At 40.5% G+C, this 16,319-nt stretch overlaps 1 protein-coding gene across 5 annotated transcripts in view; it reads left to right on the top strand.

Moving 5' to 3' along the window:
- Nucleotides 1–16,319, top strand: part of KIAA1549 (KIAA1549 ortholog) — a 152,900-nt gene that overhangs the window by 68,339 nt on the left and 68,242 nt on the right. For all 5 annotated transcript variants that reach the window (XR_005828051.1, XR_005828050.1, XM_040595553.1 and 2 more), the window contains exons 2-5: nucleotides 3,859–6,597; nucleotides 8,101–8,189; nucleotides 13,914–14,091; nucleotides 15,547–15,674. Coding sequence is in view for 3 of the 5 variants with exons in the window: in XM_040595553.1 (XP_040451487.1) it covers nucleotides 3,859–6,597; nucleotides 8,101–8,189; nucleotides 13,914–14,091; nucleotides 15,547–15,674 (3,134 nt within the window). In the remaining 2 variants the exon portion in view is untranslated. The remainder of the gene's footprint in view (nucleotides 1–3,858; nucleotides 6,598–8,100; nucleotides 8,190–13,913; nucleotides 14,092–15,546; nucleotides 15,675–16,319) is intronic.

The following is a 16,319-nucleotide window of genomic DNA, read 5'->3' as shown; positions in this document are numbered from 1 at the left end:
GAATTTTGTTCTGGCCCTGACCAGTTTTGGAGGGCAGCAAAAGCAGCAGAGGGTTCGTCACCCCAAGCCCATCAGCACATTTCCTATGCTGTCACTCCTCCTGTGTCTGAATGTTGTTGTCTAAGCTGAGGCATTGTACTGGTGCCATCTGTGCCTCCTGTAGCCCCTGCCACAAGTGCTCTCCTTTCCTCCCCTTTTGCTATAGCTTGGGATCGCAGCTTTGCTTCCTAAGCTACCTATTCTTTTTCGTAATGTTATCAGCTTGGCTGAGTTTGGCTTGTCTGATTGTCATCCCGTCACCATTGCCTATCTCAGCGGCAGTACAGTTGCTGGACAGTGAAACAGTCACCCAGCAATAACAGCTGTGCAAACAAACAAGTCAGCATTGATATTCATCAACAGCTTTGTGCACTCGTGGCATTGAGAAACACCAGAACATGTGCAATCTGTCTACTTTCTTTGTCCCACAGTACAGCCAGATTGGCTCCTCTGCGCCCATGAGGGCGTGATTGTCATGCCATGGTGTGCCTTCACCTCCTTCCCTTTTTCCTTTGCTTTTCCTTCCTCTTTGTGGGCTGTCTGGCTGCTCCCAGGCACATCTGCCACGCGTCCCATCTGCTTGTCATGAGAGGCGCGCACAGTTCTGACAAGCAGTATTCAAGTAGTACACTGTTCTGCTGGAGATGACAGAAAACAATAATTTGTATTATTAATGGCATGTCACTAATGTTCCCTGCTTCTAAAATGCCAAGCAAAGCAAATAGCCCGGAACATTGGCTTGCAAACTTGCTGATGAGTTGTTTCAAAATCCTATGTGCACAAGTGAATTTTTCCCACTCCACTTACCTCAAGTAACAATGCTCTTACCTCATCTTATAGCTTGTAACTTTTTCAAGACATAGTATGTTTTCCTTAAAAAAATGAAACATCTTTTTCAGAAATTGTGTTCTTTCCTTCCTGGCATCAGTGGCAAGAGTCTTTATATTAAAGATGCACAGGTGTATGATAAAACTATTTACTGTTACTTTGTGTCTTTCAAGGAAAGAATACTAGCAGACTGTCAAGAAAATAAATAATTCTAAAGTCAGAATGAATTTAAAACAAAGATCGGCCTTGCCTCTTACGCATGTCTATGGGACAGGTTATGGTGGTGCAAGTAACTCTTCAGGACATCTTTGTGACCTGTAGTCACTTCCAGCAGACTCTTGCCTTATGAGAGCTTCCCTATCAAACTGAACAAAGGTAAAGGGAGCTCTCAGTGGGTGAAGGAAGATGATGATGCACTGCATGGGCAGTGAAACTGTTTTGTTTATGGAATCACCTCTAGCTTCGGGTGAAAGATTTGTGGAGATGTGTGATGAAGAGTGCAGCTGCTAATTATTATGTATTCATCTTTGCTGGTCATATTAACTGTCATGTGTAGCAACTGCAAGTTTACCATGCATACGGTGTTGAAGCTACCACAGCTGTCTTGCATGGCTGCTGCAGGGATTTACAATAGGAAGCCGTGTGATGAAGAACTTGTATGTTTGCCTGCAATGTGGAATTCACTGTAAGCAAGTGCTAGGTGTCCAAAGTGTGACCAAGGTGGACTGGATTTTACAGGGCTGGCTAGAATTGTGCATGCATATAGGGAGAGAAGTGATCCATTGTGGTGGCGTTTGTTTCATAGCCTTTTAAGTCTTTTCCTTTAGTAACTCCTTGCTTACTCAAGATGTCACAAAGAGAAAAATAAAGGCTGGAATCCTAAGTCAGAGGAAGAAGCGAGGCTAGGGAGACTTTTAGTGAGGAGAAATGTTCAACAGCTTTTGGTAATCAAACGGGCCTGGATCAGGGTCTGTGTTTTGATTCTGTGCTTGCTAGGAACTGCTTTGTCTGTTGCCCATGTTAACTGGTAGTGAAAGCTGTTGTTCTGTGGTGGCCACACTGTGCTGTGTTCAAACAGCTGACCTCCATGGAAGAAGTCAAGGATGGGCTTGTGTATTTGTCTTACATAGCTTTTACAAGGGTGTACCTGTTGTTTCTTCTTTTTTTTTTTTTTTTTTTTTTGCCTTGAGGGCATTGTAAGGCAGTATATTTCATCATCACACCACAACTAAGCATCATAAAGCTGGCAATGCCTACAGTGAGTTTCGGGAGGGAAAAATGGATTGGGACTACTTCAGAGAATAATATCTGCAATGCTGCAAAACATTGTGCATGGGGTCTGTAAAATAAAGTATGTAATCACAGTGCTCATATTTGATCAGGTGTGATCAGTGGTACAGTGGTATTAGCTCTCTGCATTAATTCCTGTACTTTTCAGATCAGCAGCTTCAAAATTTATCAAGTTGGTATGTCAGTGCTTGAAAAGTGTCAAGTAATTCAGCAAACAGAGAAGGGAGGAGGGGATGAATGCAGCAGTTTATCACATTTGGAAAATGTTGTTAGACTGACAATGGTGCATACAGATAGGCGAGCTATTCCTGCCAGATCCACCATGGATTACTAAGTTCAAGGTATCCTCTAAAGTGTTACAAGTGTAGTTACAGTAGAGCAGTGTACTGTAGCACTGTCTGGCACTTTATACTGTGAATGTTCATTTTTCTTTTAAACTGATCCCTGGTGGTTTAACTGGATGGGATTCTCTCCCCCCTCCCCGGTCTTTTTAATGTTCGTTGCTGTTAGGTTCCAGCAGCACTGTGTGGACACTCCCATATGAAACCAGGGTGATCAAGTGGGATAGATAATTTAAGGATGAAGCCTTTGTGCGTATCCTTGAAAAATATCCTGCAGCAATTTTCTGTGATTTCCTTTAATATTCAGCTCTGAAGGCTATTAATCCAGTCTTGACATTTCAGAAAAGTACTCAAGCAATAATCAACCTTTTCTCTGCAAAACGCATCCATGGCTGGAAAAAAGCTTATATGCAGATCTTCTCTGTAACCTCGAGAACACTTTTGCCAGAGAGGAGGAATTATAGTAAAGTTCTGCAAATGATATATATGATTTTTGCAAGTATTTTGTTAAAATACCTGGTGAATTCTTAGCTTTTTCTCCTTTGTGTTTGAACCCAGCTATTACTACTTGAATTCTGTAAACTTGGGGCAGTGAAAATTGTAGTACAGGTGGTCTATAAACAGAGTACTCCTGCAGCAGGTTGTGAATAAAGATGGCAATTGTGTAATGAAGCAATTTGTCACTGAGTGCTAAAAGGCCAGAAGTTAAATGAATGGCTGACGATGTAGCTAGTGGACATGTTACTGGTGAATTCTTGTAGCTGATACCAGGTCCATGTTAGTGTTACGTAAAGGGAACACATCTTCATTTCTCATGTGTCACTTATTTGTGGTATGAGAGGGAGGATCTGGTCCTTGAAGCAGAACAGATATGCTAGTGAGCCTAATATTAAGAAATAATAAAACTGGAGGAAATGAAGTGATACTAAAGGAAAGCAGAAGACCTAAAGTTATGCAAAAGTTTTCCTTGCATTGTTGTTACCCTTTTTGGTTTGTTTCCTTTGTGAGACCATTAGCTGCAATGCACTGTCGCCTTGTATAAGTAAGAGGGAGCCACTTTCTGTGCTTCCATGGGATTTGCAGGAGTGCTCCTGTAGAGAGGCAAGTAGGTGCAGAGAGAGAGGAGTTACTATTGTCCTGCTTGCTTCCAGGGAATGGTGTTTCACAGGGAATCTTACTATTTGTGCTGACTCGCTCATGGGAGGTGTTTCACATACTGAGAGGTTTTGTCTTAGCCCTTGAATTCTGGGCAGTTGTCTCCAGACATACTGTGTGTAACATTCACTCGCTGCAGTCTTACTGCTTGTGCTAATCTGGTGGGTTTTGTGTTTTGTTTTTCTCTCTCTCCTGCTTTATTTAGATGAGAGATCCTTGGAGCAGCAAAATTTTTCCTTTTTCTCAATGGACTCAAAGGTGCACCAAAGCATATCAGGCAGCAGGACACAAATGGCCTTAGCAAAAAGTACTTTGGCGTCCCAAGAAAGTAATTTCCTTCAAACGGTTTTATCATCAGTTACCACTCCCTTTGACATGACTTTATTTAACCAAGAAGAAATGATCAGGATTTCAGAAGGGAAAAATACACCATTGGTAGATGTCCCTGTAACAAGCAATGAAGCGTTCTTAAGCGACGATGAATTTATTAGCTCATTTCCAAAGGCACAGTGGACTCCTCCACTTAAGTCTTTCACAGTTTTAACAGATCATCACTCAGTTAATACAGTAGAGCCACCAAGAGAAATGTTAGAAACTGTGTTGCTAACACCTTCGTTTTCTGTCCTTTTTTCACCTTATGGTATCTCAAAAACAGCACAGCAAAAGACTCCATTGAGCGCTATCCCTGAACAGCGTAATACTCTTACAGACTTGAAGCTTTTTGTACCAGATAGTGAAATGCTAACAGCAAGCAGAGACTTGCCGTTGTACCCTCCAAATACAGCTATTTATTTCACTTCCATTCCTTCAGAGACAGGAGTTGCAGTCTGGGAAAACATAAATGCAAGTTTAACAGCTCTGCCTTTCAGGGCTGCTTCAGAAGGCTCGCCTCTTCATCTCAAGCTGCTGGATAAGACTAGCCCTGTGACCCCAGATGCCACAGCACAAAGTGCAGGCCTGCATGGTGATGTTTACACCGATGTGAGTAGCAGGGCAGCAGAAACTCTCAGTCTAAGGACCTACCCCACTCCAAGCATTCCTTGGGCCACACCAGCTTCACCACCCAGTATGGAGTCTGCTTTGTTTCCCATTAGTCTTCTGCTTGCTTCTTTCCCGCTTCATTCAGCTACCATTTCCTTGGACTCTAATACGGTTCTTAATACCAGCCTGTTTACACGTGAATTCTCCAGTACAGCACCAAATTTGCCTGCCAGTTCAGAAATACCAAGTCAATCAGAGCTTGTCAGTGAGCTCATGAGTCCAGTGCCTTTCATGAGATCATACAGTTCTTGTCTGTATTGTGACTCAGTTTCACTTCTGCCAGAAGCAGGCTTTTCCCCAGAACATGATATGGGCTCAGGTGATGATGCTGAAACTTTGTCCATCAAAGCTTCTGAAGTACAAGGCATAACTCCATTTACAACTATAATTGCTGACAGGTATGAATTAGAGGAGCCTGCACCTGAGATTTTTGATACTTCTTTTCCATCACGACCAGTTGTTTCATTTTCTTCAAGATACACAGAAATGCCCGATTCAAGCATGTTTTTATTAAGCACTATGGACACTGCCCTTAACACTAGAACACCTATAACAATTTCTCCTTCCTACCATCAGCTCCCTGGAGGACCATCACTGGATATCTCTGCCCAGTTTTCCCTCCCTGTTCTGGAAACAGTTTTGCTGACACCAAGCACTCACATAGGACTGACTGGTGCCACTACTGTTCTGTTTGACTCTACCTTCATCCCAAGTGAGCCGGTAGCATCGTTTGCAGTCAGTCGTACAACCTTGCTGGAGTTGCCAGAATTGATGCCATCAGAATCTGTGGTTTTGCTTGATAGGACGTCTACAAGGGAGGAACCCTCTTTAAATATTTCAGATTTTTCATCCAGTCTTTTATCAACACCATTTCTTATTGAACCTAGCTACTTGTCTCTATCATCGGCTGCACTAAATTCTTACTCTGTCATGCAAAGTGATTTATCACTTCTCTTACCTCAGACTTTGTTGACTGGGACATCAGTACTTTCTGAGAATGTTTCCAGCTGGGACTTAGCTACCACTGTCAGCTCTGTCACTGATGGCGAGGTTTCTCAGTTCCCTCTCGACCAAACATCATACTTGTATTCAAATGCATCCTCTGTTCCAGGTGCACATGTTCCTGAAATAACACTGTCATCACATCTTCGCTCTGAGTCATCTGTGTTCCTGGAAACACCCTCAGTATTGCCAGCGGGCTCTGAAGTTGTGTTTACCTCAGCTGTTACAGGAGCTACCTCTCAGTTGGAGCCTTCACTCTCCACCTCTTACTCCGTGGTTCCTACCCTGGTGCTGCCTGCTTCTGACATCCAGTCCGTTACCAGCAGCATCTTGCTCAATGAAACAAATCTGATCTCTTTGTTTACGATCTTTCCGGCAACTCCTGTCTTAAATGTGTCTTCATCTCTGCTCTCAACTGCTCTGGCTTCTGATGAGGATATTGGTGCTACAGTTAATCCTAGTCTGCTTTTAACATCTCTCAGTGAGGGCAGTGCCCACACAGCCCTTCCTCCCTCAGACACTGACAGCCTGATGTCACGTGCTGACACCATCAGCATGATGCCCTTTCCCACAGCATCTCTGTCCGTGACCGCATCGTTTGTTCCCACGCAGTTTCCTCCAACTTCCAGCCCTCCCACTGGATATGAAGTTCCAGCAGGAAGCAGTGTAACTGCTGGTAATGATGCATCAACTGCTTCCACCACTGTCCCCACGACCACTGCCACCAGTGCTGTGGGCAGCCATGGCACGACTGCTGCAGGCAGCCTGGGGACATTTTCCTCCACCCCTCTGGTGACCGCTACTCCATCTGCACCTATGGTCATAACCTCTGCCATGACTACTACCAGGCAACCCTACGTCTGCGACATCACGGTTCCCGATGCTTACTTAGTCACTGCAGGTAAGATATTCCTAACGTTTTTATTTTGTTTTTCAGAAGCTACTGTAATATGACCCCTAGCTAAATCACAGATGTTGAATTAACTTAGTGAATCTCTCAAAGAAACACGGTGTAAATTTAGGCAAAACAGCTGTAAAAAGCATTGATTTTTTCATTTATTCTTGTAAATAATACAATTCACTTGAACAAAGTTGGTTGCAGTAGTGAGTTACATATGTTGCGCTGCACAGGGAATGAAATTGTCTTCTAAAATTGCTGATGCGTATATACAAGTATGCTGAGTTAGAGACTGCTTTGTCATTTCATGGGTTGTAAATGCACATTACTGTCATGGTACTGTTCTGCCAACCTATTAAATGTTCTGACTGAGTAAGTTTCTCCTTTCAGTTGTTGCTGCTGTTTGTAAAATACCTGCATGTGAGGTAATGTTGTAATGTGAAAGAGGAGAGTTGGTTTAAAAAATGTTTGGATTTTGTTAACATTTTTATAATTCTACCATACTAGCTTATGTTTAAGTTTTCCCTTGTTCCATACTTACTCCAATTGGATTTGGTGTGTTTGTAACCAGAAAAAGTGATTTTTAGTGTGTTTCAAAATTAATTGTCTCTGCATCTGTTTGCTTTTTTGGGGCTTTCCTACCTCTTCCTAGCTTGTTAACAAAACAATACCAGCAAACTAATCCAGGGAGGCTGTGGAAGTGCTGCATGTTCTGTGGTAAACAACACATTTTGCCATTAAGATTTACCTGTAATATGTAAAGCAGAATGAGCATAATTTCATCCTCCAGATATGAAGGGGAGCTGGCTATGCTGGTGATAAGGAAGATTATTTTTTTTTTTTTTTAAACCTGTAATTTGAGTAGTTTTGTAGGCACGTTACTGAAGGAAAGTAAATGCAGGATGACAACATGATGCTTTTTGGTTGTTTCCTTGACCATAGTCACAGTCTCAAGTGTGACTGTAACAGACATGATATGCATACGGGTGTGTAGTTTTAAACAGTTTCTTATTTGGTCGATATATCGCTTTCAGTAATTAATGTCACATTTGTTTACTTTTTATTTAAGAGAAAAGTAGATGCATATTTTCTGTGGCTTTTTTCTGACCTCATCTGCATTCCATGCATTGCCTACAAAACTTTAACTGCGTTATGATAGCAGGCTCATTGTGCACAGGTCAGACTGAATGTGCTGTGACTTTCAGATCCTATTTGAATGCCTCAGTGGCTCTTCAGAAGATTCTTTTATTAGAATGCTAAAGATACTAGATATGGAAAAACAAAACAAAAGAGAAACTAAGCCTGGAGATCCTTAAACTGTATGTACTGTCACTTTTTAGGATACATTCACACCTCTACCTGTTTCCTTGTCCATTGTCTTACCTGTTTGATGCAGTTGATCTCATTGCCTGCTTTTTCATGCATTGCACAATTGAAAATGCAGCTTTGAACCAAAGCCCAACAGATGAAGCTAAAATGTATTTACTGATGGACATTAATTTCCAGTGTTGGCCCGAAGAGCTGTTCTACAAAATGTCAGTGAATCCATCAGAGAAGTGCTCAGAGTTCAGTTCAGGCGATCAGTAGAGCTGGAGGTAAGTGGTATGAAGTGTGTACAAGTACTTTTTGATCAATATAATATGATAGTGGGTTTAGTTCCCGGGCTAAAAGTGATTTAAAAACGACCCATGTGGCACTATTATCAGAGAGAGGTTTATTCTGACTTCAATGTTAGTCATGTTTTGGTTTTTTTTAATGTAAATATAAAATCAGCTTTTTTTACTTCTGGAATGTCATCATTTTTTAGGACAGACCTTTCTTGATTTTACCAGAGGTGAGCAAGCAGTGCCCAGCCTCTACTGCTCACCTCCTTTGGCTGGTGAATTGAAAAGCTTTTATCCTCCAAAATACCTGCTAAAGAGTTCTGTTTCTTTTGCTATCTGATTATATATACTTAGCACCTTAAATACAGCAAAACCTTCTGCATGGTCTTGTGCTATTTTGTGTTTTAAGTGAGGCCATCAACGCTTGCAGGGGGAGATGGTGAAATCCCATATGCAGGTTTTGGCAGATGGAAAAGGGGGGAAAAATCAGGTATGCAATGGTAAGATGTTATTTTTAAGCCTTCAAGTAGGTGTGACTCCTGTCTGTCCTCCACTCACAGGGCTAGGAATTGCTGTGCTCTGGGGTTGGGGTGTTGTTTTTTGGGGTTTTTTTGAAAGCTTCTTCTGCTTTGATGTTCAAAGGATCATCTTTGAAAAATATTTCAGTGTTCTTTCCTAACCTCAAAGTGAGTGTTTGGTTCAGATGACGTTTAAAGGCTTTGTTCCCCCCTCTTGTCTCAAACCCTCTATCTGAGAGGAAAAGACTGCAGAGGTAGTTTGGAGGTACCTTTGCTGTATAATCAGATACTTAAACACTGGGGACAAAACTAAATGTTTTAGTGGAATTAATGGTGTAGGTGCAGGTTCAGCTGCACTTGCAATTTTTCATGTCTGCATTCGTCCAGTTTTGATAGCTCAGTGCCACATTTTGAGTCTATGATCTCATTTTCGTTACGAAGTCAAGTAGCAGTTTCTTGAACATAACTTGAGTTTCTCCATGCACAGAATCCCTTGGTGCCTTTAACTTCTGGTTGCTGATCTGTGTGGAGAAAGTGTTTTGACAGCTCTTGCCATAATCACTGCACTCAATAATTAAACAACTCCTGTCTGATGTTTGAGAATAAACCTCTCTACTACTCAGTCAGGATAGGAGCGTTACAAATTTCTGCCAAACTTCAGCCACAGTGAGCTGCCGCTGTGTGTGGCAATACATGTAGTTTAAGTCCTTTAACAATACCTGCCCATAAGCATGTTAGGGTTTTTTGTAAATAAGAGATTTTTCTTGTGGCTTGTGAATTATACCTTCAGATTTTGCAAACGGGTGTGGTCAAGTAGAAGTCAAAAGTTCATGATGAACTACACTAATTTTTAATGACTTTACATGCCTCAATAATATGGAAGCGCTTACCCTTTCTTACAGTAATAGCAGTAAGATAAAATCTGTTGGTAAATATCTGAAGGTTGATTGAAACAAACATTTGATATCTTGCTTCTTTATATTATTGCCCTTTAAATTCCTTTCTTTCATGCCCACTATTGCCTTGTAAAGCTCTCAATAGGATGTTTTGGCCCTAAGGCTTCTCAGAAGCAACTGTTTTTATAAATAATGCAGTTAGTCTGGCTTCATTCATTGCAAATTCTTTTTTATCAAAAGGAGAGAACATCTCTGTGGAATCAGTTATGCTTATTTTGTGCTAGAATGCTGCTATCATATGTGTTCTTTGTGATGCCTTGGGTATTGGTTTTCCATTAAAAATAATCACTAGCAAATGTCTTCACTTCTAGCAGTAGAGTACTAACAAAACTGTTATTTTTTTAAAAAGAGCTGTCTATAGTATCAATATGTTGAGTGGTGATGTAATGCAAAATTTTAAACAGAGTTTTTGTGTATTGCTAAACTTAATTAATCAGGCTTGACTTTTGTTAGTCAAGAGTACTCTGGAACCGTGTGTACATTTGCAAGTTATGGTAAAGTTGTGCACTTCTCTAAGCTACTTTTTTACTGTGTCTCCTATTACAGCTCACAGATGTTGTTCCCTTGCTGTGATGTAATGCACAGTAAATCAGGAGACAGTCTTGTTAAATTTAACTTTGTAGTAATGCATGCTTTAAAAATAAAATCCATGGCAACAATGGATATAACTGCTGCTGAAATGCAAAACAAGTTTAACACTGATTAAAACTCCCCCCACCCCACCCTCCAACTTTTTCAGTTGAATTTTTGGTCTCTGTGTCTTTATTATATCCAATATTCTGAATTGTTGAAGTGGAAAAAAAAAAGAGGCAGGCTTGAATCCTGCCTAATGAAAAAAGCTTTTGTCATTTTTTTCCTAGAAAAAGTCCTTACAGCAAAGTGAGAATAACCTAAAATTTTAAAGTTCTTTCCAGCTGGTCTCATTGTATTGCATCTGCAAAAGAATAAGACCCTATTGTTTGAATAAGAGAAATTTTTGGTAACTTACGCTAATGTAAACCTTATGACACTTGGATAAGATCTATTATACAGTGTTCCCTTGACTTAGCTCTGTTGCACTGGGGTGTGAAATAAAATAGTGTTGGCAGTGACCTGCTGCTGGGACCCCTGGTGCCATTAAGTTTGTGCCAACAGGAAAAAGCTTCTTGCCAGCTTCATTTGGGCTTGGAGTTTTATCATGCAGCATAATGTATACCTCAGTCACTTGGTTGCTGTATTTAATGTGTGTTTTGGGGGCCGTCCTTAGCCTATTGGCTTCTGTAATCCAAAATTAGTAAACCTCTGCCTTTAAAGTAAGATCAGTTCACTGTCAGGCAGTTAAATGCTCCCTTCAAAGATGCCACCTTGTGGGCTTGCACTGATTTCATCACTATTCATGGCTGCTGGAATTCTGGCTGGTATTGTTCAGGTGCATAAAAATGGTGAGAGAATTGTTGCCTTAGGATCCTGAAGCGCATAGAAGCAGAAGCTTTGTTTCATTTTTAAGACCTGTGAGCCTTTGTAGTCCATCTTCAGGAAGTTAAATGCTCTCTGCAAGCTCTTTATGGGATACTTAATAAGGTGGTGGTAAGGAAATCAGTTGTTTATGCTTTCTGCCAGGTGTTTACACAGCATAGTACAGTAGAGTGTAAGCATGAATTAGATTGTAGCAAAGTTGTGTCTAATCAAATATTTTAGCAGACAATAATGAATAGCAAATGTTTAGGGAACATCATAAGGCACAGAGTAAGCATACAGTGATGATTCCCCCTCTCTTCTAGCCTCTAGTAAATGGAGGCTTGGAAACTTTCTGTAGTAGAAGCACTCTCTTTTGAATGAGAGGTTTTTCCCTGGAAACAGCAGAGTTGGATTAGCCATTGCACTTTGGAGAAGGGATGGCTTCTCGAGGTGGTGTAAGGGTTCTCTGTTCTTACTGAAGGTTTCTGCTTTTGCTGTGGGAATGGCTCCAAAGTGCACATGGAGTTTTGCATGATTCTCCGTCTTTCTGGCCCAAAATGTTAAGAAATTTGTACTTGTTTTATATAAGAAATTTGTGCTTGTTTACTTTAGTAAGTGTCACTCTAAAATGTGGTGGTTCAGCTAGCTAATCTGTTAGCATCTAACTGTCCTGGCAGTAGAGGTGAAACCTCCAGGAGGGTTGGGTGGACGGCTGGGCTTTTGAATGGTTGGGGCTGTGCCAAGAGGAGCTGTTCTCATTCATGAATCAAGAGGCATGAGCTGTGCTCATTTATCCTACATAACTTTGCAAACTTCTCTATGAATTAGCTTGTAGACAGCATCATAGTGACATGACTATATTATTTCTGTCATCTGAATTGGGTTGTAGAGTGCTAACTCTTGACACAAGCAGAAATAGCTATTGTTTTGACCTGTAGTAGTTCTAATTTACCTACCTCAAAATTACACTTAAAAGGTGGTTGTTGTTTTTTATATTTCCATTCTTCTGTAGTTGCTGTCACTTTTCTGCTGCAGTGAAGCACAAAGGGGACAGTATTAGCAGTTATGACAAAAAAGTCAATGCAAAATTCCAGGGGGGTGTTGAGGGTAGACTGCTTTCATTGTGTTGATGGTGCATTGCAGCAGGTCAGAGGTGGAGACAGCTGAGTTAACAGGGGATTGCTTTCTTGTCTGAAATACCTGACGCTAGTGCATATGTGTATGCTGGCTACACTAAGCCTCTCTTCCTCAGCATATATTGCTTTAGTAATCACCAGCAAATTGTCACTGGGATTTGTGATTCTAAGTCCCCTTTTTCTCACCTTTTTAAGTAGTCCCCTTTGCAAGTAATGGGCAACTTTCTTCTGGCATGTTTTACCCATTATAACTGCTGTTTCTGTTTGACAAACTGAAGCTGCAGAGATCACTTCATCCTGAGATAAAAGGATAACGTTTCAGATAACAGGAGCTGAAAAGAGCTGTGCATATTATTCATATCAATTAAATTTGAGTTCTCTAGGTCTAAATCTATTTAAAATAAAAGCTGGATGTTGCATATATTTGTGGGCTACGAAGGAAGAAATGAATAATGAGCAGCATAGATTATTTTTTTTTTTATTTCTTTCTGCTACTGAAGTAGTTTCTTCTGGTGAAGATGATCTATTTGAAATGCATGTTCATAGAGGACAGGAAAGAGCTGCTTTCTGTCTCATCTAAACAGCAATTGCCATCACTTTACACTGTTGCAGGAATACCAGTAAGGAACGCATGGGTCACCATTTAAGTAGTGCTGTGCTTTTCTGTAAGGCTGATCTTGAAGTTAAATCTATCTAACGTATCCCATCACCAGCACAAAGCCTGAAAGGTGCTAGCATCTCTTTGTCTAGGGAGTGCACATTTATCAGAATCTTTGGGTCTCTGGCTTTGGTTATTGATTTGTGAGGCCATTGTGTTGGACCTTAGGTAAATAAAGCAAACTGGGGGAGTAAACCAAAGGGGGTGGGGAGGGGAAAGATGGGAAACAAGTGTCCTTGATATTGAGAGAATCTCTCTGAAGGAGAGAAGATGCTGCAATATGTTTAAACAAATAAAAGCCTTCAGTTTGTTCTTACTTAGGCGACAGAGAATTGGTAGATAAGAGTGTCTGCATGGAAACATTCATCTAGGTTTATATTTAACTTACAGTCCCGTTTCTTTTACATGGTGACTAGGGCTCCTCGGGTTTTTTAAGAAGACTCAAAGTTAGAAGATAAATTGGAAGAGGATAACTGTGCTGAAATAAGTATATAGTTTTCTCTGAAAGAAAGCATTCTTTAGTGTGAAAATTATATCCATAAAGCACAGCTTATGTTTATTTTGCTCCTTGCATGTCATATGTGAATGATATAGGAATGTATTCACTGTACAGTGTATGACTGAAATGCAGAAGCTATGTAAGTGGTTCAGTAAGTAAACAGCAATTTTGTGTGGGAACTCTTATGTACTCCAGGGGAATGCAGGCAAGGGGTAGTGCCTGCTATGCTGGGATGTGATAAGTCAAGAAGTGTTGGGACTGGTGTGTTGTACATAAGTGATTCTAGTAGGCACACCTAGCACATGGGAGTTGCGTCTCTGATGCACTGGAGCAGAGGCTGCAAGGCACAGCTCTGTTGGAGTGTTTGTGCTTCTGCTCTGTCTTTGAAAAATAAATACTGCATTTTCCTACCTCTTGATGATATGGCTTTGAAATGTGTGAGGCTAGGTCTAAAGTGTTGCCAGATTTCACGCTGAAGAAATTTCTCTTTCTTTTTTTTTTTTTTTTGTAGGTTTATAAAATTTCCCCCAAATTTGTTTTCTTGGTGACATCTGGTCCTTTTGTTTACACGGCAGTAGCTGTCATAAATGTGCTTGTGAACAGCAGTCTTCTTCGTGGTGAGGCCCCCATGATCCTCTCACTGCATCCTTCTTTCACTGTGCCAGATAACAGATTCCAAGTTCAGACAGGTAAGTTCTTCCTGACTCAAAGAGGCCGTGTAGCTTCATAGCGATTCACTTCTTCACTTGGGATTAGGTGTGCAAGGTTGAGTCAGAACCCTGAGTTCTGCTGTGAATCTTCATTCTTGGCTGTTAGCGAAATACTTGCTGGATCTGTGGTTGAGAGATGGTAAATAGTAAGTGGTTAACCCCATAATGTCATGATTTATTCAGGAAAATTTTTTTGGCACGTTGCAAAATAGGCATGCTCTTTCTCTTGCTTCAGAATGTGAGAAGAGAAAAAAAATTCTGTGAAGAATTTACTCATACAGTGCAGCTACTTTATAATGCTTGAGTCAAGTTTCAAATTATGCCATGTTAAGTGCTATTTTTTAGAATTGTCATAATGTGGGAGGATTGGCTGCTAATACATAATGTGAGCAGGAGGATTGCTCATGTAGTATTCAGCTTTCCGTGGCAGCAGTTTGTGAAGCCCATGACTACTAATAATCTAAAGTAAAATATCTACCCATGTAATAGATTTTGAGAGTCAATGGTATCATTTAAAATCTTCAGGCACTATTTGTATAACAAAACCACCTGCCTGGTTGGTTGACTGCGTAATGAGGTAGTGACAGGAACTGAGTATATAGGCAGAGTGTTATTAAATGTCAAACATAGTACTTTTGTTCAGGTATGTTTCTTCTGTTGTTTCGGCTCTGTTAATAACTGTGTGGTAAGACATCACTTTAATTGTGCAGGTGTGATGTCTTTTTCTGCTTAACGTGGTTATATAGATAGAGAGTAGACATATTTTCTGTTCTTGAACCTTGTATAACATTGCTATTAGTCTACAACCTAATCACGGCATGTCTTTGGGTAAGACGATACCAGGAAATCCACAGATGTACATGCATTCCTCTGTGCTCACTTTCTTTTCTGTGCTTTTTTTCTCTCCTGTAAAAGACTAGGATGTATGTATCTAGATATAAAAGATTGTTTCCTAATTAAGTATTTTGCAATTGTTAGACTGATAATGTGTATTAATGGACCCAATCGTCTTTTAGACAAGCTAAACTCAATTTCAAGCTATGAGGAAGAGATTTGTTGCTTTTTTCTTTAAGATTTTCATTGATCCATTGGGTACTAAGGATTTCAGTGTGGCAGATCAGTGTCTAGTTTTGACCAGTGTCACGTAAAATTAGTCGCATGTATGTAGTGGATGTCTTCAAGTATACAAGAGGAAAACAGTGGGTGTTTTGTCACTAATACTTTTTGCTAGTCTAATTACTGCTGCAATATATATTGAGTAGAGAACTTACTGCACCAATACAAAATTATTTCTGTTGTATTTTTAGCCAGTGTTTGACGGAATATGTCCTGAATTCCATGAAAAAGTGATAGTCCTGTGGATTCTTTTGCTCATTTTGTTCTCTCTTGTGGAAGTACTTGTCTGTAGGAATAACGTGTACTCTTTGCCTTCAGTGCTTCAGTTTGTGCCTCGGAATGTGGATGTTGCATTCTGCAACTTTAGCCGGCGCATTGAGAAGGGGCTAACGATGGCATTCATGGAGGTGAGCAAACGCCAGGAGTTCTACAACTTCACTGTGCAGGTAAGACGATTAGCATGTTTTGTGTTGGTCCCTTTTTCTCCTCACCTTTGGTTGTCCTGTGTTTCATCCAGCCAGTAAACTGAGTTACATATTCACTGGCTACCACTTGCCATCTAGATAATTTAGAACTATGAGGCTTTGTCATGAAGTCAGGGTTTTTTTTCCCTACAAAATGATAAGGTACCACATAGCCCTCTGATTCCAAGCTTTTTGAAAAAAATTACTCAAGATGGTGATTCGTATCCAAAAGCATAATTGATTAAAACAGGACTTAGTTTTTCACATAAAGGCTGCCCCAACCTGCATCAGAGTCATTTGCATGAGATTTTACTATTACAGAGTAGGGTGTGGTTAGAATGGTTTTTTTGGAAGACAACTTTTAGGTCTCATTGCCATCATTAGGGGATCCTGTTAGGGAATAGAGGAATTTAACACTGCTGTTACGTGAGCAAACATGCTAGTGGCTTCTGAGGTCTAGAAATACTTACAGCAGGATATGATGTCTGTGGCAGTTGCTACTGGAACGTCACATATGAAATGTATTGCCTATGTGCTGGGTACTGAATAACATAGCAGAGCCTTAAACTTCGTGGAAGGTCAGTCATTCAGCTTAATGACACCAACTCCCTCTTCTGTTTGAATTTT

The sequence above is a fragment of the Falco naumanni genome, chromosome 5, assembly GCF_017639655.2.
Source record: "Falco naumanni isolate bFalNau1 chromosome 5, bFalNau1.pat, whole genome shotgun sequence".
NCBI lineage: Eukaryota > Metazoa > Chordata > Aves > Falconiformes > Falconidae > Falco > Falco naumanni.
The sequence above is the reverse complement of the archived record's forward strand: the minus strand, read 5'-3'. Positions and strand labels throughout refer to the sequence as shown.